Here is a 25,446-nt window from a genome sequence, read left to right as displayed (position 1 = left end):
TAAAAAGATGAGAGAGGCCTGTAATTTTCATCATAGGTACACTTCAACTATGACAGACAAAATGAGAAAAAAAATCCAGAAAATCACATTGTAGGATTTTTAATGAATTTATTTGCAAATTATGGTGGAAAATAAGTATTTGGTCAATAACAAAAGTTTCTCAATACTTTGTTATATACCCTTTGTTGGCAATGACAGAGGTCAAACGTTTTCTGTAAGTCTTCACAAGGTTTTCACACACTGTTGCTGGTATTTTGGCCCATTCCTCCATGCAGATCTCCTCTACAGCAGTGATGTTTTGGGGCTGTTGCTGGGCAACACGGGCTTTCAACTCCCTCCAAAGATTTTCTATGGGGTTGAGATCTGGAGACTGGCTAGGCCACTCCAGGACCTTGAAATGCTTCTTACGAAGCCACTCCGTTGCCCGGGCGGTGTGTTTGGGATCATTGTCATGCTGAAAGACCCAGCCACGTTTCATCTTCAATGCCCTTGCTGATGGAAGGAGGTTTTCACTCAAAATCTCACGATACATGGCCCCATTCATTCTTTCCTTTATACGGATCAGTCATCCTGGTCCTTTTGCAGAAAAACGGCCCCAAAGCATGATGTTTCCACCCCCATGCTTCACAGTAGGTATGGTGTTCTTTGGATGCAACTCAGCATTCTTTGTCCTCCAAACACGACGAGTTGAGTTTTTACCAAAAAGTTCTATTTTGGTTTCATATGACATTCTCACAATCTTCTTCTGGATCATCCAAATGCTCTCTAGCAAACTTCAGACGGGCCTGGACATGTACTGGCTTAAGCAGGGGGACACGTCTGGCACTGCAGGATTTGAGTCCCTGGCGGCGTAGTGTGTTACTGATGGTAGGCTTTGTTACTTTGGTCCCAGCTCTCTGAAGGTCATTCACTAGGTCTCCCCCGTGTGGTTCTGGGATTTTTGCTCACCGTTCTTGTGATCATTTTGACCCCACGGGGTGAGATCTTGCGTGGAGCCCCAGATCGAGGGAGATTATCAGTGGTCTTGTATGTCTTCCATTTCCTAATAATTGCTCCCACAGTTGATTTCTTCAAACCAAGCTGCTTACCTATTGCAGATTCAGTCTTCCCAGCCTGGTGCAGGTCTACAATTTTGTTTCTGGTGTCCTTTGACAGCTCTTTGGTCTTGGCCATAGTGGAGTTTGGAGTGTGACTGTTTGAGGTTGTGGACAGGTGTCTTTTATACTGATAACAAGTTCAAACAGGTGCCATTAATACAGGTAACGAGTGGAGGACAGAGGAGCCTCTTAAAGAAGAAGTTACAGGTCTGTGAGAGCCAGAAATCTTGCTTGTTTGTAGGTGACCAAATACTTATTTTCCACCATAATTTGCAAATAAATTCATTAAAAATCCTACAATGTGATTTTCTGGAATTTTTTTTCTCATTTTGTCTGTCATAGTTGAAGTGTACCTATGATGAAAATTACAGGCCTCTCATCTTTTTAAGTGGGAGAACTTGCACAATTGGTGGCTGACTAAATACTTCTTTGCCCCACTGTAGATACTGAATAGTATTATACAGTAGATATATAGATACTGAATAGTATTATACAGTAGATATAAAGATACTGAATATTAGCATGCAGTACATATATAGACACTGAATAGTATTATACAGTGGATATAGATATCATAAAATGAGAGGTACAGTATGTATAATTGGAATTTAATACAAATACTCTCACACTATATAAAAAGTATTTATTAATTGACCTCATCAAAGTAGTGGTGGTAGTAGTAGTAGTGGAGGTAGTAGTAGTAGATCATGTGGTCTTACCTCTCCAATGGAGGAGGGGGTAGCTCCTATCAGCTGTTGTACTAGTACTAGTAGTAGTAGTAGTGGTAGTAGTAGTATATACAGTTGAAGTCGGAAGTTTACAGACACCCTAGCCAAATACATTTAAACTCAGTTTTTCACAATTTCTGACATTTAATCCTGATAATAATTTGGAAGTATGCTTGGGGTCATTGCCCATTTGGAAGACCCATTTGCAACCAAGCTTTAACTTCCTGACTGATGTCTTGAGATGTTGCTTCAATATAACCACATCATTTTCCTGCCTCATGATGCCATCTATTTTGTGAAGTGCACCAGTCCCTCTTGCAGCAAAGCACCCCCACAACATGATGCTGCCACCCCCGTGCTTCACAGCTGGGATGGTGTTCTTCGGCTTGCAAGCCTCCCCATTTTCCCTCATAACATAACGATGGTCATTATGGCCAAACAGTTGTATTTTTGTTACATCAGACCAGAGGACATTTCTCCAAAAAGTACGATTTTTGTCACCAGGCGCAGTTGCAAACCGTAGTCAGGCTTTTTTATGGCGGTTTTGGAGCAGTGGCTTCCTCCTTGCTGAGGGGCCTTTCAGGTTATGTCGATATAAGACTCGTTTTACTGTGAATATAGATACCTTTGTACCCGTTTCCTCCAGCATCTTCACAAGGTCCTTTGCTGTTGTTCTGGGATTGATTTGTACGTTTCGCACCAAAGTACGTTCATCTCTAGGAGACAGAACGCGTCTCCTTCCTGAGCGGTATGACTGCTGCGTGGTCCCATGGTGTTTATACTTGCGTACCATTGCCTGTACAGATGAACGTGGTACCTTCAGGTATTTGGAAATTGCTCCCAAGGATGAACCAGACGTCTGGAGGTCTACAATTCTTTTTCTGAGGTCTTGGCTGATTTCTTTTGATTTTCCCATGATGTCAAGCAAAGAGGCACTGAGTTTGAAGGTAGGCCTTGAAATACATCCACAGGTACACGTCCAATCGACTCAAAATTTTCTGGAATTTTCCAAGCTGTTTAAAAAGGCACAATCAACTTAGTGTATGTAAACTTCTGACCCACTGGAATTGTGATACAGTGAATTATAAGTGAAATAATCTGTCTGTAAACAAATGTTGGAAAAATGACTTGTGTCATGCACACAGTAAAAGTCCTAACCGACTTGTCAAAACTACAGTTTGTTAACAAGAAATGTGTGGAGTGGTTGAAAAAAAGAGTTTTAATGACTCCAACCTAAGTATATGTAAACTCCCGACTTCAACTGTAATGTGGTCTTACCTCTCCAATGGAGGGGGTAGCTCTTATCAGCTGTTGTAGTACTAGAAGTAGTAGTGGTGGTAGTAGTAGTAGTAGTATATAATGTGGTGTTACCTCTCCAAGGGAGGAGGGGGTAGCTCCTATCAGCTGTTGTAGTACTACTAGTAGTAGTTGTAGTAGTGGTGGTAGTAGTATATAATGTGGTCTTACCTCTCCAAGGGAGGAGGGGGTAGCTCTTATCAGCTGTTGTTGTCGTGGTAGTAGTAGTAGTAGTAGCAATCATTTTTATGGGAGCATCATTTGTGGAGAATATTTATTTGACCCAGACAATTAGTAACAGCATCATGATGATCTGTTTAACATGATGACATCACAGGTGAAAGAAACCGATGACTGATCATAACAGAAACCAGTATTGAATCACAGTCTGATTTGGCAAACAAAAGCTGAACATGCCAGTGCTTCCCCTATATTCAATTAGCAGCGGCGGGCCGCCACACCAAAAAAAATATGAATACTGTAAAAACGTTTTCAGTGTGAACTTAAAACGACTAAAACCAGATATAAAGTATGTCGAAAAGAGAATGGAGCTATATCTTTTTAAATAAGGTCATCTTTGAGAACTAACCATCACCAAAATAAAAACTAGACAGTCAGAGAGAATCTAAAATGTAAAAAATGTCATGGCATGGGGCCCCAATAGATTTGTTTTAAGAACATGTTAGTTATACGGCATAAGCCATGGCAAAATGTGTAGAACTGCAGGAATTTATTTATTTTTTTATTTTTTTTAATACCAAAAATTCTCAGCCCCATGAAAGTGTATAATTGCAAGAAACTCTCTTTTAAAAACGGTGGCCACGCCCACTACCACACCCAGAAGCATTATTACCTACTAGCTACAGTGTATTGTTGTTGCGTTTTAGATTTAAGTTGGTTCGTGTTGGGTTTGTTCTTTCAGCCGTTTCTGCGTTGTTTCTCAGTAGACAGGGGCAATAAGTTTTCAGGTAGAGGCGTTTGAACTTAGTGCTGCTTAAGCAGTACACAATTGGGTCCACTAGACAATCCATGTGGGAAAAAACTATGAAACCATCATAGACCTGAACAGCTATATTCTCAGCATTTTGTAAATCCATGGCTCTGACAATCAACAGAACAATTCTAGCTATGGTACAAGGCAGGAAACAGATAGAAAAGACCAGCATGACAGAGGTGACCAGAAACACTGCTCGACGCAGCTTGGTCGTGTCACCTACTGTCTTCTTTTTGAGTCTGTTGACAATGCGGACCGTGCAGTACACCAACACAAAGAAAGGGATGAGAATCTGGGTGAAAAACACAACCTCTCTCAGAGTGTCAGTGATGTCCCCATGACTGCTACAGCAGCCAGTCTTCAGCATGGTGGGGATTGTCAAAGGGAGCAGTACTAGCCAGATGATGACAGATATATGAGGGGACTTTTTGAGGACAACGTCCTTGTTCCCAGGATGTACCACGTTGAAGTAGCGATCGAGTGAAATGACAGCCAGGAAGCCGATACTGGCGCCTCGGTTCAGGAACAGCATGAAGAGCATGGTTTTGCAGATGTTTCCGTCCACACTCTGCCGCTCTCCGTGAAGGAAATGATACGCGTTCACTGGCAAACAGCCGAGCAGAAGAAGGTCAGCCAACACGAGATTGAACAGGAAAATGTTGTTGGAGTCCCGTTTCCAGAACTCCAGCTTGAAGATGAAGAGGTAAAGCACTGAGAGGTTAAGAGGCAGAGCCAGGCTGAACTCCACAATCATCACAGAGGCGTAAAATGTGTACAAGGGCAGATTATCCGCTGTGCAGTTATCATTCAGAAGATCCTCTTCCATAATATGAACTGTCAAAACCTGTCCCGTTTACAGTCAAAGTCTGATCCTGTCCAAATCCTTAAGAAGGAAAAGCAGTCCTCCAGAGTCCTCACCGCCAAGTGAGTCTGTTTAAGGGAAGCTCCTATTCCGTGTGCAGACTTGGTGAAACTGAAGGACTGTACTTCAGTCTGGAAGTAATTCCCCCCAGGCAGCAGTGGTAAATTGTTCAGACTTGTTGGTTGAGCACCTTCCATTCCTGAGTAGGCGAGTCAACACAGGACCAATAGATAAGCAGCTGGTCCCATGAGGGATTGAGGATATAGTGGAAGACATTGCATCAACACACAACAACTATTTTTTCCCATATTTGTCATATTGGGGCGGCAGGGTAGCCTAGTGGTTAGTGCGTTGGGCCAGTAACCGAAAGGTTGCTGGATCGAATCCCTGAGCTGACAAGGTAAAAATCTGCCGTTCCACCCCTGAACAAGGCAGTTAACCCACTGTTCCTAGGCCGTCATTTTAAATAAGAATTTTTTCTTAACTGACTTGCCTAGTTAAATTAAATATCTGCATATAAGTGACCTTTTTCCTTTGCTACATATTTTCTTGCAACTCCCTGCTGAATTCCTACATGAAGTAGGCCTAGGTAAGTGCAGGGGCGTGCTGCTGGTTACACAACACATCCGTGGGAATTCAAATGGAGTTGAGGCTGTCATAACACGTCTTGATTGATTAAACCCACAGAACTACAAGGTGAAGACACAGGCAGTTCTTAGCTGGATGTCATAGAAAACCTCATGAGCAGGAAAGTTTTATTTTGATTCATGGATTTCTTGTTCTAATGTTTGTTTACCTCCCAGGGCACCGCTGTGGTCCAGACTCCTCTTCTTCAGGGCCCGTGTGGTGAGAGTCAGAGGAACCAGGATGGAGAACAACCATCGCCATGGAGACACCGGCTGGAGAGTGCCTGGAATGACAGAAGGTCCAGGACTCAGCTATACACACAGGTACGCATTGAATTAGGTTATAGCTCTAGATAATAGTGTTTCATGAAGCCGGGCTTCCTCCTCTTGAACAAACATCTACTACTGAAACCAGCTCTCCTTGTCTATACTCTGGAATGAGGTGAATAGAAGCCTCTCTCTTTTAGGCAGGGGGGCAACAGAGCTAGGTGGGGGGGCAACAGAACTAGAAAGGGGGGCCCATCTTGTTTATATAGTGTTGAGAGAAAGTTTGCACCCTTTAGCACTGTCTCTATTTCTGCAACAAAACATGTTCTCCCCTCTTATGGGTAACGGTGAGAGCATGTGAGCATGTTTTGCAGCCTCTAAACTTCTCACTCATCCGTATTCATGATTCATTCATGTTTTTTTTCTTAATCATGGCACTATCAGGATTCATTTAGAAGTGTTCTGAAACATCTTCTATTCTTACTTATATATGGGACCAAATACTAAACTTTTGACTACTTTAATCCACTTTGAGCTCATTAATCTAGAGATTCACATACTTTTTCCCACAAAGAAATGTAATGTTGGATACATTTTCTCAATAAAGAAATTCAAAAGTACAATTATTTTTGTGTTATTTGTTTAATCAGATTAACTTGATCTATTATTAGGAGTAGGACTTGGATGTAGATCTGATGACATTTTAGGGCACATTTATGCAGAAGATTTATTTTTATTTTTTAAAGGGTTAACAAACTTTTTATAACCAACTATGGTAGGGAAAACACTGGACATAAATGACAAGGTGTGTGTGAGCATGTGCACGCACGTGTGTCTTACCATAATATGTGCTGGCTGTGATGGAAATGATCCAGAAGAAGAGGGAGATGGCCAGGGTGGCACACAACACGATCATATCAGTCATCATCCACAGGTATTCTTTCATTAGTATCTCATCCTCAAAAATCATTGTGGAAGAAGTGAATAGAACCTGTGGAAGTCATCGACATTACCTTAGGCACTTGTTTAGTTATATGACAGATGGCTTACAGGGGACAGTTAGTAGCCTGGTCCAAGGTCTGTTTGTACTGTCTTGCCAACTCCTGTGGGCACATTGACACACCAGGCAGATCTAGGACCAGGCTAGTCTGGGCAGACGCTGGTGGGCTTTATGGATCTCCATCATAAACCCACTAACAGCTGCCCAGGCTAGGTAGGACCAGGCCATTACCCCTAAAAACGTAAGACTGACCGGACAGCGCCATATGTCGCTAGCCAACTAGCTAACTAACGTTAGATGTCTACTGGTGTGGAACTAGCCGCTAGCTAGCAAGCTAATACGTCAGAAAGTGGGATAAAGAAAATAGGGTAAAGGTTGCACCTGAAGTAGCCGAAGCCATGGCTTGTGTATCCTGCTTCTTCCATTGTGGAGAAGTGCCAAAACAACTAGCTAATGTAACTTGTCCCTATAAGATAACTTAGCGAGATGAGACGATTCACAGCTGTCACAGTACTGTAGCGTAGTCAGATTTCAAAACACAGGATTCTTTGTTTATCTTCTGTGGATGTTTTATGGCGGTTGGAAACCAACTTTAAGGTGCATTACCGCCACCAACTGGACTGGAGTGTGGACCAAAGACAGGAAATGTCTAAATCCTACCCAATTTTCTCAACTCCCTAAGAAAACGTAATGCATAATGAAATACTACATTCCCTTATGATTTCCCAGCGGGTCACTTTCATTGTTGACTGAGAACTGGATGTGGATTTAAAGAAATAAATGCGTATTTCCGCTAATCTGTCAGATTAAAGCTTCAGTGCTCATATTTCATAAAAATAAATTATTCACCAAACACAAATCCATCAATACGTTTGAGTAATAAATACAAAATCAAATATATTATTGAGCGTTTATGTGATTTTTTTCACTATTAGGATATCCATGTATTACTTACATACATTTAAACATCATGAATTTCAGGGGCCTCATGTATCAACCATGTGCAGGCACAAATCTGTGCATAAACCATGCGTGGGATCATTTCCACGCAAAGTGTGAGATTTATCAATATGAACGTTTGCTTGAGTGTGACTGAGTAAATTTACGCACAGCCATAAACATGCGTAGGCACAGTGCCAAGTGGTGGATTAAGGGAACTGCTTGTCAAGCGTGTGGAAAATATATGTTGGAAATGTGTGAAATTTTTCTGAGGAATAATTACATCATTTTTCGATTGAATTGTATTTCAATTGTGAATTCATGCAACACATATTGACAGGCTATATGTAATTTGACCACATCAGTGCATTTTTTATGATAATAATCCATATACTGTACAGTAATATGTTAAATTAGAGGCAAGTGTTAAAGTTAAACCATTGTAGAAATACTATAAAAGACTGAGATAATGGAAATCAAATGAGAGATGGCTTATCATGCGCTGTTAGAAGATCTGGCACACACTGCATTTCGCAGAGCGCGTTTTTAGAGACCGGTGGTACTTTTTACATAAAGTACAGATTGGTTTATCAGATATCGTTCCCCAAAGAATTTGTTCTTAACTGACTTGCCTAGTTAAATAAAGGTTAATTAATATATATATATATATATATATATATATATATATATAGGGGGCCTAATTTATCAATATTGCTAGAAACTATTCTAAAATACTACTTATGAACGGAATGTAGAATGTTCCTACGCATAGAAAAAGTGTGATTTGTTTATTTTGTTCATTTATTTTATATAAAATAAATAAACAAATCACAATTTTTCTATGCGTAGGAACATTCTACATTCCGTTCATAAGTAGTATTTTAGAATAGTTTCTAGCAATATTGATAAATGAGGCCCCTGACATTTTATAAAGAGTGTAAACCAGGCATGTTATAGTGGCTAGCGTGGCACATGGAGATGTGTGAAACTTACTCCTTAGCCTAGGTGTCCCGCTTGCATCGCCTCATTAGCTATCTGTTGAGGTAACATGACCTTTCTTTTAATGGAAGAAGGCTGAGGTCCCGAGTTCGCGTCAGATGTGGATCGAATCCGAGGAAGTGGTACTAGCTAAGCAAGTACCGAGACAACCTTTGCACTAGCCTATTTTACATGTTTAATATACTTATGTACAATTAATTCACCTGTGTGTCAATATAAGAGTAGTCATTAGCAGGCATTGGCTATTACTGCGATTTCATAAAACGATCAACTTTCAGTTCCAGGGAGTGGAGTCGTCTTCTGTTACAATAAAAGCTAAACATAACACTCTTTCTTTACAAACAAACTCACCACCAATAGTTTACCATCAAAGTACAATAGTGTGTACACTATAAAGCATTATGGTTAAAAGCCCTTGTTACCTACCCAAATATAACGAAATTGTCTGCTGGTCGAAAATCCTCTATCACTACCTTCTGAAATCAAACCGTCGTAATGACTTTTTATTGAAGCGGACTTGGATTCACCCTGAATCAAAAAGCATGTCAAATAATTTGTCGTATGACGTGATATCAAGAAGCCCCCGCCACTGACTGAGGACTCTTTGATTGAGCCCTGTAATACCAGGAAACTTCATAGCTGTTTTCCTGTAATACCAGGAAACCACGGCTTCACAGTGGTGTGTTGGTTCCAACAGTTCAACCACACGGACATTATCTCAGAAGTATGTCGTTAAAATATTTATTAGTTCCAATTATTGTTTTCAATGCCTTCTAGAAAGACGAACTGAAAGACATACATTATATTTATATACATTCATAGAGGGTTTAGACCGTGTCTACGTCAGAGTAATAACCACGTCTGTTCTGTGGGACATCTGTGGGGGAAATTCTTGCAACATGAATTAAGGAATAGGCCTATCAGATTTGCAAATCCCGCCTGATAAAGCCCCAGGCTGGACATACTAATTAACTAATAGGTCTATCAAAGTTGAAAACCCCCCGAAAAACCCCAATGGACCGAGACTAATTAATGAATAGGCCTATCAGAGTTACAAAACACCCAATAAAACCCCAGGCCTGGGCCTAGACAACAGTGAACTATTTCAAGAGTAGAACAGGATACCTGTAGTTACAATATCCGCCCAGTAGAGGGGGATCTCACCCCACTTTAAATCACATCAACCCATGATCAATGAATACACTCAATTCAGATTTCCATCCAGATTTCAACCCATGTATTCTGCTCAGTCTAGAACATTAATATAAAGGATATGACAGACACACATTATACTCATAATGACTAAGTACTCTCAAGCAGTTGGCGTTTAAGTGATAATGCCCGAGAAGCTGGTGTTTGGAGGATATATTGACACGGGGGTGTAGTTCGTCGAGGGCCGGCAAACCGTGCCAATATATCCTCCAAACACCGGCATTATCACTTTTATACAATGGGTTAGCAACATATTCAAATAATGATTGACGTATTTTCATTAAAAACATTATTTGTATTAATTTATTCATACTATTTCATCCTTCTACAAGATATAGTCCCAACTCAAATCTAGGGTTGTTGCTACCTAAACCGGCTGGTCGTTCATTCTATCGGTTCGGTTGCCAGAGACACGACCCAATCGTTAAGTCTTTATGTCTGTATCTATGGACGTTACCCAGTCGTTCCTTCTAAAAGTTCCATTCCATACTAGCTGGCAAAGTTCTTATCCCGTGCTAGCTAGCTAGCTAGCCAACTATGGCTAACTTACAGTCACGTCAAACAGTGCAGCCAGAATAATAACAGTAGCTTCATTTGCATTTGTTTAAGCTGTTTTCTAGCGAAATTTATTTGGATACATCAATAACAATGAGCTAATGAGGAGCGATTTCGCCTGGCATAGAAAATGTGCTCTCTCGTCAGGACTGTGTTGTTCAGAAGAGCTAGCTAACAACACTGCTAACAACACAGCTAACAACACAGCTAACAACACAGCTAACAACACAGCTAACAACACAGCTAACACAATCACTTCAAACTGACGATGGAAAGTCTGAAAACTAGCTGCACTTCGTTTTGTTTGACCTTTTTTCAATTGACATTTCTTTGCATATATCCATCAAAATGATGCCAGCTGATTCATGATTTCGATAGTCCAGGTAGCTACTGTATTTGATTAACTATTTAACTAGCTATTTATCAGTCTTATGGCTTGGGGGTAGAAGCTGTTCAGGCTTCTGTTGGTTCCAGGCTTGGTGCATCGGTACCGCTTGCTGTAAGGTAGCTGAGAGAACAGTCTATGACTTGGGTGGCTGGAGTCTTTGACAATTTTTAGGGTCTTCCTCTGATACCTTGTCTGGTATAGAAGTCCTGGATGGCAGGGAGCTCGGCCCCAGTGATGTACTGGGCCATACGCACTGCCCTCTGTAACGTCTTGCAGTCAGACGCCAAGCAGTTGCCATACCAAGAGGTACAGAAGTATAACTTTTTGAGGATCTGAGGGCCCCATGCCAAATCTTAGCAGCCTCCTTCTCCTGGGGAAGAGATGTTGTCGTTGCCTTCTTCACGACTGTGTTGGTGTGTGTGGACCATGATAATTCATTAGTGATGTGGACACCGAGTCAACAATCTCTTATGTGTGGACCTCCAACCATCTCTGTGGTACCATTTGAAAGTTTACATTTCAATTATATTCCTATTTTAGTACATTTATCAGCCAAAACATGACACCAACCCTGTATTCAAGAGCATGTTGTGTCTCAACTGATGGTGGGCCCAACACAAAAAACCTAAGATGATGTAAGATAGTGACTAAGCTACAACATATGTGAATATGAAAACAAATCGAAGTTTACACGTTTTATATAATTGATATTTAAGGTTAAAAAAAATCTATTTTGTCTCAAGAAATTATTTAAAAACGTTTGACAGCTGTGTTTGTAAGATTTTAAATGATACCGTTTATCTTTTCCAGTGATGAAGACATGTCTGTCTTATGGTAGAGTGGGGTATGTCTCATGGTATAGTGGGGTATGTCTCATGGTATAGTGGGGTATGTCTCATGGTATAGTGGGGTATGTCTCATGGTATAGTGGGGTATGTCTCATGGTATAGTGGGGTATGTCTCATGGTATTGTGGGGTATGTCTCATGGTATTGTGGGGTATGTCTCATGGTATAGTGGGGTATGTCTCATGGTATAGTGGGGTATGTCTCATGGTATAGTGGGGTATGTCTCATGGTATAGTGGGGTATGTCTCATGGTATAGTGGGGTATGTCTCATGGTATAGTGGGGTATGTCTCATGGTATAGTGGGGTATGTCTCATGGTGTAGTGGGGTATGTCTCATGGTATAGTGGGGTATGTCTCATGGTGTAGTGGGGTATGTCTCATGGTAGAGTGGGGTATGTCTCATGGTATAGTGGGGTATGTCTCATGGTGTAGTGGGGTATGTCTCATGGTGTAGTGGGGTATGTCTCATGGTATAGTGGGGTATGTCTCATGGTATAGTGGGGTATGTCTCATGGTGTAGTGGGGTATGTCTCATGGTGTAGTGGGGTATGTCTCATGGTATAGTGGGGTATGTCTCATGGTATAGTGGGGTATGTCTCATGGTATAGTGGGGTATGTCTCATGGTGTAGTGGGGTATGTCTCATGGTATAGTGGGGTATGTCTCATGGTGTAGTGGGGTATGTCTCATGGTAGAGTGGGGTATGTCTCATGGTATAGTGGGGTATGTCTCATGGTGTAGTGGGGTATGTCTCATGGTGTAGTGGGGTATGTCTCATGGTATAGTGGGGTATGTCTCATGGTATAGTGGGGTATGTCTCATGGTGTAGTGGGGTATGTCTCATGGTGTAGTGGGGTATGTCTCATGGTATAGTGGGGTATGTCTCATGGTATAGTGGGGTATGTCTCATGGTATAGTGGGGTATGTCTCATGGTATAGTGGGGTATGTCTCATGGTATAGTGGGGTATGAAGGGATGAAGACATGTATGTCTCATGGTATAGTGGGGTATGTCTCATGGTATAGTGGGGTATGTCTCATGGTATAGTGGGGTATGATGTGATGAAGACATGTATGTCTCATGGTATAGTGGGGTATGTCTCATGGTATAGTGGGGTATGCTAAATGGGTCAACTCTGAGCACTTTGATCTCCTGAATGGTTTTAGCATTCAGGTCCAAAAAGTCATTCTCTGACCACTTCTTTAATGGGAAAACCTGTATGGAAAGTTCTGTTTAAATCAAAAGGGATGCTGTCAAAAAGTGATAGAATTCAAAATGGATTTAGCCAGTAGAGCGAGTCAGACGTTTTAAGTTCCTTGTCGTCCACATCACCAAGGACTTGACATGAACCAACAACACTCTTGTCAAGAGTCCTCCTCCATAAAACTACTGCTGCACCTTCCAGAGCGTCCTGACCAGTTGCATCACGGCTTGTTACGGAAATTGCTCTGTCCACGGCCATAAAGCCCTCCAGCGGGTGGTGAATACGACCCAGTACATCACTAGAACAAGGCTCTCCAGCGGGTGGTGTAGACGGCCCAGTACATCACTAGAACAAGGCCCTCCAGCGGGTGGTGAAGACGGCCCAGTACATCACTAGAACAAGGCTCTCCAGCGGGTGGTGAATACGACCCAGTACATCAGTAGAACAAGGCTCTCCTGCGGGTGGTGTAGACGGCCCAGTACATCACTAGAACAAGGCTCTCCAGCGGGTGGTGAAGACGGCCCAGTACATCACTAGAACAAGGCTCTCCAGCGGGTGGTGAAGACGGCCCAGTACATCACTAGAACAAGGCCCTCCAGCGGGTGGTGTAGACGGCCCAGTACATCACTAGAACAAGGCTCTCCAGCGGGTGGTGAATACGGCCCAGTACATCACTAGAACAAGGCCCTCCAGCGGGTGGTGTAGACGGCCCAGTACATCACTAGAACAAGGCTCTCCAGCGTGTGGTGAAGACGTCCCAGTACATCACTAGAACAAGGCTCTCCAGCGGGTGGTGAAGACGGCCCAGTACATCACTAGAACAAGGCTCTCCTGCGGGTGGTGAATACGGCCCAGTACATCACTAGAACAAGGCTCTCCAGCGGGTGGTGAAGACAGCCCAGTACATCACTAGAACAAGGCTCTCCAGCGGGTTGTGAAGACGGCCCAGTACATCACTAGAACAAGGCTCTCCAGCGGGTGGTGAAGACGGCCCAGTACATCACTAGAACAAGGCTCTCCAGCGGGTGGTGAAGACAGCCCAGTACATCACTAGAACAAGGCTCTCCAGCGGGTGGTGTAGACGGCCCAGTACATCACTAGAACAAGGCCCTCCAGCGGGTGGTGAAGACGGCCCAGTACATCACTAGAACAAGGCCCTCCAGCGGGTGGTGAATACGGCCCAGTACATCACTAGAACAAGGCTCTCTAGCGGGTGGTGAAGACGGTCCAGTACATCACTAGAACAAGGCTCTCCAGCGGGTGGTGAAGACGGCCCAGTACATCACTAGAACAAGGCCCTCCAGCGGGTGGTGAAGACGGCCCAGTACATCACTAGAACAAGGCCCTCCAGCGGGTGGTGAATACGGCCCAGTACATCACTAGAACAAGGCCCTCCAGCGGGTGGTGTAGACGGCCCAGTACATCACTAGAACAAGGCCCTCCAGCGGGTGGTGAATACGGCCCAGTACATCACTAGAACAAGGCCCTCCAGCGGGTGGTGAATACGGCCCAGTACATCACTAGAACAAGGCCCTCCAGCGGGTGGTGAATACGGCCCAGTACATCACTAGAACAAGGCCCTCCAGCGGGTGGTGAATACGGCCCAGTACATCACTAGAACAAGGCCCTCCAGCGGGTGGTGAATACGGCCCAGTACATCACTAGAACAAGGCCCTCCAGCGGGTGGTGTAGACGGCCCAGTACATCACTAGAACAAGGCCCTCCAGCGGGTGGTGTAGACGGCCCAGTACATCACTAGAACAAGGCCCTCCAGCGGGTGGTGAAGACGGCCCAGTACATCACTAGAACAAGGCCCTCCAGCGGGTGGTGAAGACGGTCCAGTACATCACTAGAACAAGGCTCTCCAGCGGGTGGTGAATACGGCCCAGTACATCACTAGAACAAGGCTCTCCAGCGGGTGGTGAAGACGTCCCAGTACATCAGTAGAACAAGGCTCTCCAGCGGGTGGTGAATACGGCCCAGTACATCACTAGAACAAGGCCCTCCAGCGGGTGGTGAATACGACCCAGTACATCACTAGAACAAGGCCCTCCAGCGGGTGGTGAATACGACCCAGTACATCACTAGAACAAGGCCCTCCAGCGGGTGGTGAATACGACCCAGTACATCACTAGAACAAGGCCCTCCAGCGGGTGGTGAATACGACCCAGTGCATCAATAAGACTCCCTTATTATGATGACTAAATACTGCTCAGTTTACACACTGCCCCCCCCATCCTCCTTCCTCAATACACATGTAAATATTGTTCTATAAACTGTGTCTTACTGTATTATATTGATGCTAAAAGGTTTATTCTATTCTACTGAGCTGTTTATTTTATGTTCAAATTCTTATATTGTATAATTTCTTATTGGTTGCATTTTCCAGAAGGAACCTACAAGTAAGCATTTCATTGGACGATGTATACCACGCGTATCCCGTACATACGACTAATAAAATTGAAACTTGACAATTAGTTAAGTTACCCAAGTATGTACAATGGACATAATATAGTGGTGGGCTATCAAAGCAAGAAGAATCTGAAAACTTCTACTCTGGTGGACACACAGAGATAGAACATGGAGAATCTGAAAACTTCTACTCTGGTGGACACACAGAGATAGAACATGAAGAATCTGAAAACTTCTACTCTGGTGGACACACAGAGATAGAACATGGAGCACTAGTAAGAGAACATAGAACACAGAGATAGAACATGGAGTACTAGTAAGAGAACATAGAACACCATTGTATCTCTACGGGTGGACACATAGAACGCTAGTTAGAACATAGAACACTAGTTAGAACATATAACACTTGTTAGAACATAGAACACTAGTTAGAGAACATAGAACACCGTTGTATCTCTACGGGTGGACACATAGAACGCTAGTTAGAACATAGAACACTAGTTAGAACATAGAACACTTGTTAGAACATAGAACACTAGTTAGAGAACATAGAACACAGTTGTATCTCTACGGGTGGACACATAGAACGCTAGTTAGAACATAGAACACTAGTTAGAACATAGAACACCGTTGTATCTCTACGGTGGACACATAGAACGCTAGTTAGAACATAGAACACTAGTTAGAACATAGAACACTAGTTAGAGAACATAGAACACAGTTGTATCTCTATGGGTGGACACAGAACACTAGTTAGATTCTAGAACATAGAACACAGTTGTATCTCTATGGGTGGACACAGAACACTAGTTAGATTCTAGAACATAGAACACAGTTGTATCTCTATGGGTGGACACACAGAACACTAGTTAGAGAACATAGAACACAGTTGTATCTCTATGGGTGGACACACAGAACACTAGTTAGATTCTAGAACATAGAACACAGTTGTATCTCTATGGGTGGACACACAGAACACTAGTTAGATTCTAGAACATAGAACACAGTTGTATCTCTATGGGTGGACACACAGAACACTAGTTAGATTCTAGAACATAGAACACAGTTGTATCTCTATGGGTGGACACACAGAACACTAGTTAGATTCTAGAACATAGAACACAGTTGTATCTCTATGGGTGGACACACAGAACACTAGTTAGATTCTAGAACATAGAACACAGTTGTATCTCTATGGGTGGACACACAGAACACTAGTTAGATTCTAGAACATAGAACACAGTTGTATCTCTATGGGTGGACACACAGAACACTAGTTAGATTCTAGAACATAGAACACAGTTGTATCTCTATGGGTGGACACACAGAACACTAGTTAGATTCTAGAACATAGAACACAGTTGTATCTCTATGGGTGGACACACAGAACACTAGTTAGATCCTAGAACATAGAACACAGTTGTATCTCTATGGGTGGACACACAGAACACTAGTTAGATTCTAGAACATAGAACACAGTTGTATCTCTATGGGTGGATACATAGACCTCTGTTCCCAGAACTAGGTGATGTCATGATGTTCAGTCTGCTTGGGGAAGAATGGCCTGTATTCCCTTTACTGGCCCAGGCCATCGTGCTCATAATGCACTCCCTCGGGGAGCAAGTCTCTGTGTTGTTTCTCAGTAGTTGTGTGTGGACAGTGGGGCGGCGGTGCTTGTTTATGTGTTGTGTATGTGTAGTAAATGTGTGTGTGTTGGTGTTTGTATGTGTAGTGTATGTGTAGTGTGTGTGTGTGTGTGTGTGTGTGTGTGCATGTGCCTGCATACTTAAAAGAGAGACAGAGAGAAGGAGAGAGATATGAAATACACAGAAAAACTAGGACATTATTTATCAACCATGAGATGGATCTTTTGGATTCCATGGTCAATAAAGATTTGGTCCTGTGCTTAGCCTATGGCAGTTCTTGGAACAATAACAGAATCAACCAGTCAACCAATCAACCCAATGGGTATTGGTGTGTTTCCAATACCCAGAAGAGAACAGAACCACTCAGAAGAGCCTCGCTCGCCTCTACAGCCTGGATCCATCTAAAGGTATTATTTTAATGCATTTCCTGGCATGCTTTCTGGCATCCAATCACAGCGCAGGAGGCAAGGAAATTAACATACAGAGGGGGTGTAAGAATAGTTTCACTCAGGGGCTGTTAGTGATATCAATGTAAAGGCTGTATGGATAGATTCAGATGGAGAATTTAAGGTCGATGTAGGGCTCTGGTCAAAAGTAGCACTACATCAAATCAAATTGTTTTTGTCACATGCGCCGAATACAACAGGTGTAGACCTTACAGTGAAATGCTTACTGACAAGGCCTTAACCAACAATGCTTTAAGAAGTTAAAAAATAAACTCAGCAAAAAAAGAAATGTCCCTTTTTCAGGACCTTGTCTTTCAAAGATAATTCGTAAAAATCCAAATAACTTCACAGATCTTCATTGTAAAGGGTTTAAACACTGTTTCCCATGCTTGTTCAATGAACCATAAACAATTAATGAACATGAACCTGTGGAACGGTCGTTAAGACACTAACAGCTTACAGATGGTAGGCAATTAAGGTCACAGTTATGAAAACTTAGGACACTAAAGAGGCCTTTCCACTGACTCTGAAAAACACCAAAAGAAAGATGCCCAGGGTCCCTGCTCATCTGTGTGAACGTTCCTTAGGCATGCTGCAAGGAAGCATGAGGACTGCAGATGTGGCCATGGCAATGAATTGCAATGCCCGTACTGTGAGACGCCTAAGACAGCGCTACAGGGAGACAGGACGGACAGCTGATCGTCCTCGAAGTGGCAGACCACGTGTAACAACACCTGCACAGGATCGGTACGTCCGAACATCACACCTGCGGGACAGGTACAGGATAGCAACAACAACTGCCCGAGTTACACCAGGAACGCACAATCCCTCCATCAGTGCTCAGACTGTCCGCAATAAGCTGAGAGAGGCTGGACTGAGGCCTTGTAGGCCTGTTCAAAGGCAGGTCCTCACCAGACATCACCGGCAACATTGTTGCCTATGGACCAGACAGGACTGGCAAAAAGTGCTGCTTCACTGACGAGTCGTGGTTTTGTCTCACCAGGGGTGATGGTCGGAGTCTCGTTTATCGTCGAAGGAATGAGCGTTACACCGAGGCCTGTACACTGGAGCAGGATCGATTTGGAGTTGGAGGGTCCGTCATGGTCTGGGGCGGTGTCTCAGCATCATCGGACTGAGCTTGTTGTCATTGCAGTCAATCTCAACGCTGTGCCTTACAGGGAAGACATCCTCCTCCCTCATGTGGTAGCCTTCCTGCAAGCTCATCCTGATATGACCCTCCAGCATGACAATGCCACCATTCATACTGTGAGTGATTTCCTGCCATGGCCAGCAAACAGCCCAGATCTCAATCCCATTGAGCACATCTGGGACCTGTTGGATCAGAGCTAGGGCCATTCCCCCAGGAACAGTGGGTTAACTGCCTTGTTCAGGGGCAGAATGTCAGATTTTGTACCTTGTCAGCTCGAGGATTCGATCTTGCAACCTTTACGGTTACTAGTCCAACGCTCTAACCACTAGGCTACCTGCCTCCTCTATTAGTCACATGTCTGTCGAACTTGTTCAGTTTATGTCTCAGTTGTTGCATCTGGTTATGTTCATACAAATATTTACACATGTTAAGTTGGCTGAAAATAAACGCAGTTGACAGTGAGAGGACGTTTCTTTATTTGCTGAGTTTAGTTACTTTTACAGAAGCATCCATCCACAGATGTTTAGTGTCTCCATATTCAACATATTGATTACCACAGACAGATGTTTAGTGTCTCCGTATTCAACATATTGATTACCACAGACAGATGTTTAGTGTCTCCATGTTCAACATATTGATGACCACAGACAGAGATGGTTAGTGTCTCCATATTCAACATATTGATTACCACAGACAGATGGTTAGTGTCTCCATATTCAACATATTGATTACCACAGACAGATGGTTAGTGTCTCCATATTCAACATATTGATGACCACAGACAGATGGTTAGTGTCTCCATATTCAACATATTGATTACCACAGACAGAGATGGTTAGTGTCTCCATATTCAACATATTGATGACCACAGACAGAGATGGTTAGTGTCTCCGTATTCAACATATTGATGACCACAGACAGATGTTTAGTGTCTCCATATTCAACATATTGATGACCACAGACAGAGATGGTTAGTGTCTCCATATTCAACATATTGATTACCACAGACAGATGTTTAGTGTCTCCATGTTCAACATATTGATGACCACAGACAGATGGTTAGTGTCTCCATATTCAACATATTGATTACCAAAGACAGAGATGTTTAGTGTCTCCATATTCAACATATTGATTACCACAGACAGAGATGGTTAGTGTCTCCATATTCAACATATTGATTACCACAGACAGAGATGGTTAGTGTCTCCATATTCAACATATTGATGACCACAGACAGAGATGGTTAGTGTCTCCATATTCAACATATTGATGACCACAGACAGAGATGGTTAGTGTCTCCATATTCAACATATTGATTACCACAGACAGAGATGGTTAGTGTCTCCATGTTCAACATATTGATGACCACAGACAGAGATGGTTAGTGTCTCCATATTCAACATATTGATGACCACAGACAGAGATGGTTAGTGTCTCCATATTCAACATATTGATGACCACAGACAGAGATGGTTAGTGTCTCCATATTCAACATATTGATTACCACAGACAGATGGTTAGTGTCTCCATGTTCAACATATTGATGACCACAGACAGAGATGGTTAGTGTCTCCATATTCAACATATTGATTACCACAGACAGATGGTTAGTGTCTCCATGTTCAACATATTGATTACCACAGACAGAGATGGTTAGTGTCTCCATATTCAACATATTGATTACCACAGACAGAGATGGTTAGTGTCTCCATGTTCAACATATTGATTACCACAGACAGAGATGGTTAGTGTCTCCATGTTCAACATATTGATGACCACAGACAGAGATGGTTAGTGTCTCCATATTCAACATATTGATGACCACAGACATAGATGGTTAGGGTCTCCATATTCAACATATTGATGACCACAGACAGAGATGGTTAGTGTCTCCATATTCAACATATTGATTACCACAGACAGAGATGGTTAGTGTCTCCATATTCAACATATTGATTACCACAGACAGAGATGGTTAGTGTCTCCATATTCAACATATTGATGACCACAGACAGAGATGGTTAGTGTCTCCATATTCAACATATTGATGACCACAGACAGAGATGGTTAGTGTCTCCATATTCAACATATTGATGACCACAGACAGATGGTTAGTGTCTCCATGTTCAACATATTGATGACCACAGACAGAGATGGTTAGTGTCTCCATGTTCAACATATTGATGACCACAGACAGAGATGGTTAGTGTCTCCATATTCAACATATTGATGACCACAGACAGAGATGGTTAGTGTCTCCATGTTCAACATATTGATTACCACAGACAGAGATGGTTAGTGTCTCCATATTCAACATATTGATGACCACAGACAGAGATGGTTAGTGTCTCCATATTCAACATATTGATGACCACAGACAGAGATGGTTAGTGTCTCCATATTCAACATATTGATGACCACAGACAGAGATGGTTAGTGTCTCAATATTCAACATATTGATGACCACAGACAGATGGTTAGTGTCTCCATGTTCAACATATTGATGACCACAGACAGAGATGGTTAGTGTCTCCATGTTCAACATATTGATTACCACAGACAGATGGTTAGTGTCTCCATATTCAACATATTGATTACCACAGACAGATGGTTAGTGTCTCCATATTCAACATATTGATGACCACAGACAGATGGTTAGTGTCTCCATATTCAACATATTGATGACCACAGACAGAGAGGGTTAGTGTCTCCATATTCAACATATTGATGACCACAGACAGATGGTTAGTGTCTCCATATTCAACATATTGATTACCACAGACAGAGATGGTTAGTGTCTCCATATTCAACATATTGATTACCACAGACAGAGATGGTTAGTGTCTCCATATTCAACATATTGATGACCACAGACAGATGGTTAGTGTCTCCATATTCAACATATTGATGACCACAGACAGAGATGGTTAGTGTCTCCATATTCAACATATTGATGACCACAGACAGATGGTTAGTGTCTCCATATTCAACATATTGATGACCACAGACAGATGGTTAGTGTCTCCATATTCAACATATTGATTACCACAGACAGAGATGGTTAGTGTCTCCATATTCAACATATTGATTACCACAGACAGAGATGGTTAGTGTCTCCATATTCAACATATTGATTACCACAGACAGAGATGGTTAGTGTCTCCATGTTCAACATATTGATGACCACAGACAGAGCTGGTTAGTGTCTCCATATTCAACATATTGATGACCACAGACAGAGATGGTTAGTGTCTCCATGTTCAACATATTGATTACCACAGACAGAGATGGTTAGTGTCTCCATGTTCAACATATTGATGACCACAGACAGAGATGGTTAGTGTCTCCATATTCAACATATTGATGACCACAGACAGAGATGGTTAGTGTCTCCATATTCAACATATTGATGACCACAGACAGAGATGGTTAGTGTCTCCATATTCAACATATTGATTACCACAGACAGAGATGGTTAGTGTCTCCATATTCAACATATTGATTACCACAGACAGAGATGGTTAGTGTCTCCATATTCAACATATTGATGACCAAAGACAGAGATGGTTAGTGTCTCCATATTCAACATATTGATGACCACAGACAGAGATGGTTAGTGTCTCCATATTCAACATATTGATGACCACAGACAGAGATGGTTAGTGTCTCCATATTCAACATATTGATGACCACAGACAGATGGTTAGTGTCTCCATGTTCAACATATTGATGACCACAGACAGAGATGGTTAGTGTCTCCATGTTCAACATATTGATGACCACAGACAGAGATGGTTATTGTCTCCATATTCAACATATTGATGACCACAGACAGAGATGGTTAGTGTCTCCATATTCAACATATTGATTACCACAGACAGAGATGGTTAGTGTCTCCATATTCAACATATTGATGACCACAGACAGAGATGGTTAGTGTCTCCATGTTCAACATATTGATTACCACAGACAGATGGTTAGTGTCTCCATATTCAACATATTGATGACCACAGACAGATGGTTAGTGTCTCCATGTCAACATATTGATTACCACAGACAGATGGTTAGTGTCTCCATATTCAACATATTGATGACCACAGACAGAGATGGTCAGTGTCTCCATATTCAACATATTGATTACCACAGACAGAGATGGTTAGTGTCTCCATATTCAACATATTGATGACCACAGACAGAGATGGTTAGTGTCTCCATATTCAACATATTGATTACCACAGACAGAGATGGTTAGTGTCTCCATATTCAACATATTGATTACCACAGACAGAGATGGTTAGTGTCTCCATATTCAACATATTGATGACCACAGACAGAGATGGTTAGTGTCTCCATATTCAACATATTGATGACCACAGACAGAGATGGTTAGTGTCTCCATATTAAACATATTGATGACCACAGACAGATGGTTAGTGTCTCCATTTTAAACATATTGATTACCACAGACAGATGGTTAGTGTCTCCATTTTAAACATATTGATTACCACAGACAGAGATGGTTAGTGTCTCCATGTTCAACATATTGATGACCAGACAGAGATGTTTAGTGTCTCCATATTCAACATATTGATTACCACAGACAGAGATGGTTAGTGTCTCCATATTCAACATATTGATGACCACAGACATAGATGGTTAGTGTCTCCATATTCAACATATTGATTACCACAGACAGAGATGGTTAGTGTCTCCATGTTCAACATATTGATGACCACAGACAGAGCTGGTTAGTGTCTCCATATTCAACATATTGATGACCACAGACAGAGATGGTTAGTGTCTCCATGTTCAACATATTGATTACCACAGACAGAGATGGTTAGTGTCTCCATGTTCAACATATTGATGACCACAGACAGAGATGGTTAGTGTCTCCATATTCAACATATTGATGACCACAGACAGAGATGGTTAGTGTCTCCATATTCAACATATTGATGACCACAGACAGAGATGGTTAGTGTCTCCATATTCAACATATTGATTACCACAGACAGAGATGGTTAGTGTCTCCATATTCAACATATTGATTACCACAGACAGAGATGGTTAGTGTCTCCATATTCAACATATTGATGACCAAAGACAGAGATGGTTAGTGTCTCCATATTCAACATATTGATGACCACAGACAGAGATGGTTAGTGTCTCCATATTCAACATATTGATGACCACAGACAGAGATGGTTAGTGTCTCCATATTCAACATATTGATGACCACAGACAGAGATGGTTAGTGTCTCCATATTCAACATATTGATGACCACAGACAGAGATGGTTAGTGTCTCCATATTCAACATATTGATTACCACAGACAGAGATGGTTAGTGTCTCCATGTTCAACATATTGATGACCACAGACAGAGATGGTTAGTGTCTCCATGTTCAACATATTGATTACCACAGACAGATGGTTAGTGTCTCCATATTCAACATATTGATGACCACAGACAGATGGTTAGTGTCTCCATGTCAACATATTGATTACCACAGACAGATGGTTAGTGTCTCCATATTCAACATATTGATGACAACAGACAGAGATGGTCAGTGTCTCCATATTCAACATATTGATTACCACAGACAGAGATGGTTAGTGTCTCCATATTCAACATATTGATGACCACAGACAGAGATGGTTAGTGTCTCCATATTCAACATATTGATTACCACAGACAGAGATGGTTAGTGTCTCCATATTCAACATATTGATTACCACAGACAGAGATGGTTAGTGTCTCCATATTCAACATATTGATGACCACAGACAGAGATGGTTAGTGTCTCCATATTCAACATATTGATGACCACAGACAGAGATGGTTAGTGTCTCCATATTAAACATATTGATGACCACAGACAGATGGTTAGTGTCTCCATTTTAAACATATTGATTACCACAGACAGATGGTTAGTGTCTCCATTTTAAACATATTGATTACCACAGACAGAGATGGTTAGTGTCTCCATGTTCAACATATTGATGACCAGACAGAGATGTTTAGTGTCTCCATATTCAACATATTGATTACCACAGACAGAGATGGTTAGTGTCTCCATATTCAACATATTGATGACCACAGACAGAGATGGTTAGTGTCTCCATATTCAACATATTGATGACCACAGACAGAGATGGTTAGTGTCTCCATATTCAACATATTGATTACCACAGACAGATGATTAGTTTCTCCATGTTCAACATATTGATTACCACAGACAGAGATGGTTAGTGTCTCCATATTCAACATATTGATTACCACAGACAGAGATGGTTAGTGTCTCCATATTCAACATATTGATTACCACAGACAGAGATGGTTAGTGTCTCCATATTCAACATATTGATGACCACAGACAGAGATGGTTAGTGTCTCCATATTCAACATATTGATTACCACAGACAGAGATGGTTAGTGTTTCCATGTTCAACATATTGATGACCACAGACAGAGATGGTTAGTGTCTCCATATTCAACATATTGATGACCACAGACAGAGATGGTTAGTGTCTCCGTATTCAACATATTGATTACCACAGACAGATGGTTAGTGTCTCCATGTTCAACATATTGATTACCACAGACAGAGATGGTTAGTGTCTCCATATTCAACATATTGATGACCACAGACAGAGATGGTTAGTGTCTCCATGTTCAACATATTGATGACCACAGACAGATGGTTAGTGTCTCCATGTTCAACATATTGATGACCACAGACAGAGATGGTTAGTGTCTCCTTGTTCAACATATT

At 42.0% G+C, this 25,446-nt stretch overlaps 2 protein-coding genes across 2 annotated transcripts in view; both read right to left on the bottom strand.

Annotated features, from left to right (window-relative positions):
* LOC120036837 (transmembrane protein 19-like) overlaps window positions 1-7,431 on the bottom strand; it is a 33,565-nt gene extending 26,134 nt beyond the window's left edge. The window contains exons 1-3 of the mRNA XM_038983150.1: window positions 7,252-7,431; window positions 6,711-6,861; window positions 5,774-5,887 (exon numbers count right to left, since the gene is read on the bottom strand). Coding sequence (XP_038839078.1) covers window positions 5,774-5,887; window positions 6,711-6,840 — 244 coding nt within the window. The 5' untranslated portion in view covers window positions 6,841-6,861; window positions 7,252-7,431. The remainder of the gene's footprint in view (window positions 1-5,773; window positions 5,888-6,710; window positions 6,862-7,251) is intronic.
* Window positions 3,400-5,163, bottom strand: LOC120036838 (12-(S)-hydroxy-5,8,10,14-eicosatetraenoic acid receptor-like). Its single transcript, XM_038983151.1, has one exon. The coding sequence runs from the start codon at window positions 4,939-4,941 to the stop codon at window positions 3,982-3,984; it is 960 nt and encodes a 319-aa protein (XP_038839079.1). The 5' UTR covers window positions 4,942-5,163; the 3' UTR covers window positions 3,400-3,981.
* Window positions 7,432-25,446: the final 18,015 nt, after the last annotated feature.

The sequence above is a fragment of the Salvelinus namaycush genome, unplaced genomic scaffold (assembly GCF_016432855.1).
Source record: "Salvelinus namaycush isolate Seneca unplaced genomic scaffold, SaNama_1.0 Scaffold148, whole genome shotgun sequence".
In the NCBI taxonomy this organism is placed as follows: Eukaryota; Metazoa; Chordata; class Actinopteri; order Salmoniformes; family Salmonidae; genus Salvelinus; species Salvelinus namaycush.
Note: the sequence above shows the minus strand (reverse complement) of the source record. Positions and strands in the feature narration are given on the sequence as shown.

Bases quoted from the DNA above. Each gene is read 5' to 3' on its own strand.
- LOC120036838 (XM_038983151.1), bottom strand. From the start codon at position 4,941: ATGGAAGAGGATCTTCTGAATGATAACTGCACAGCGGATAATCTGCCC.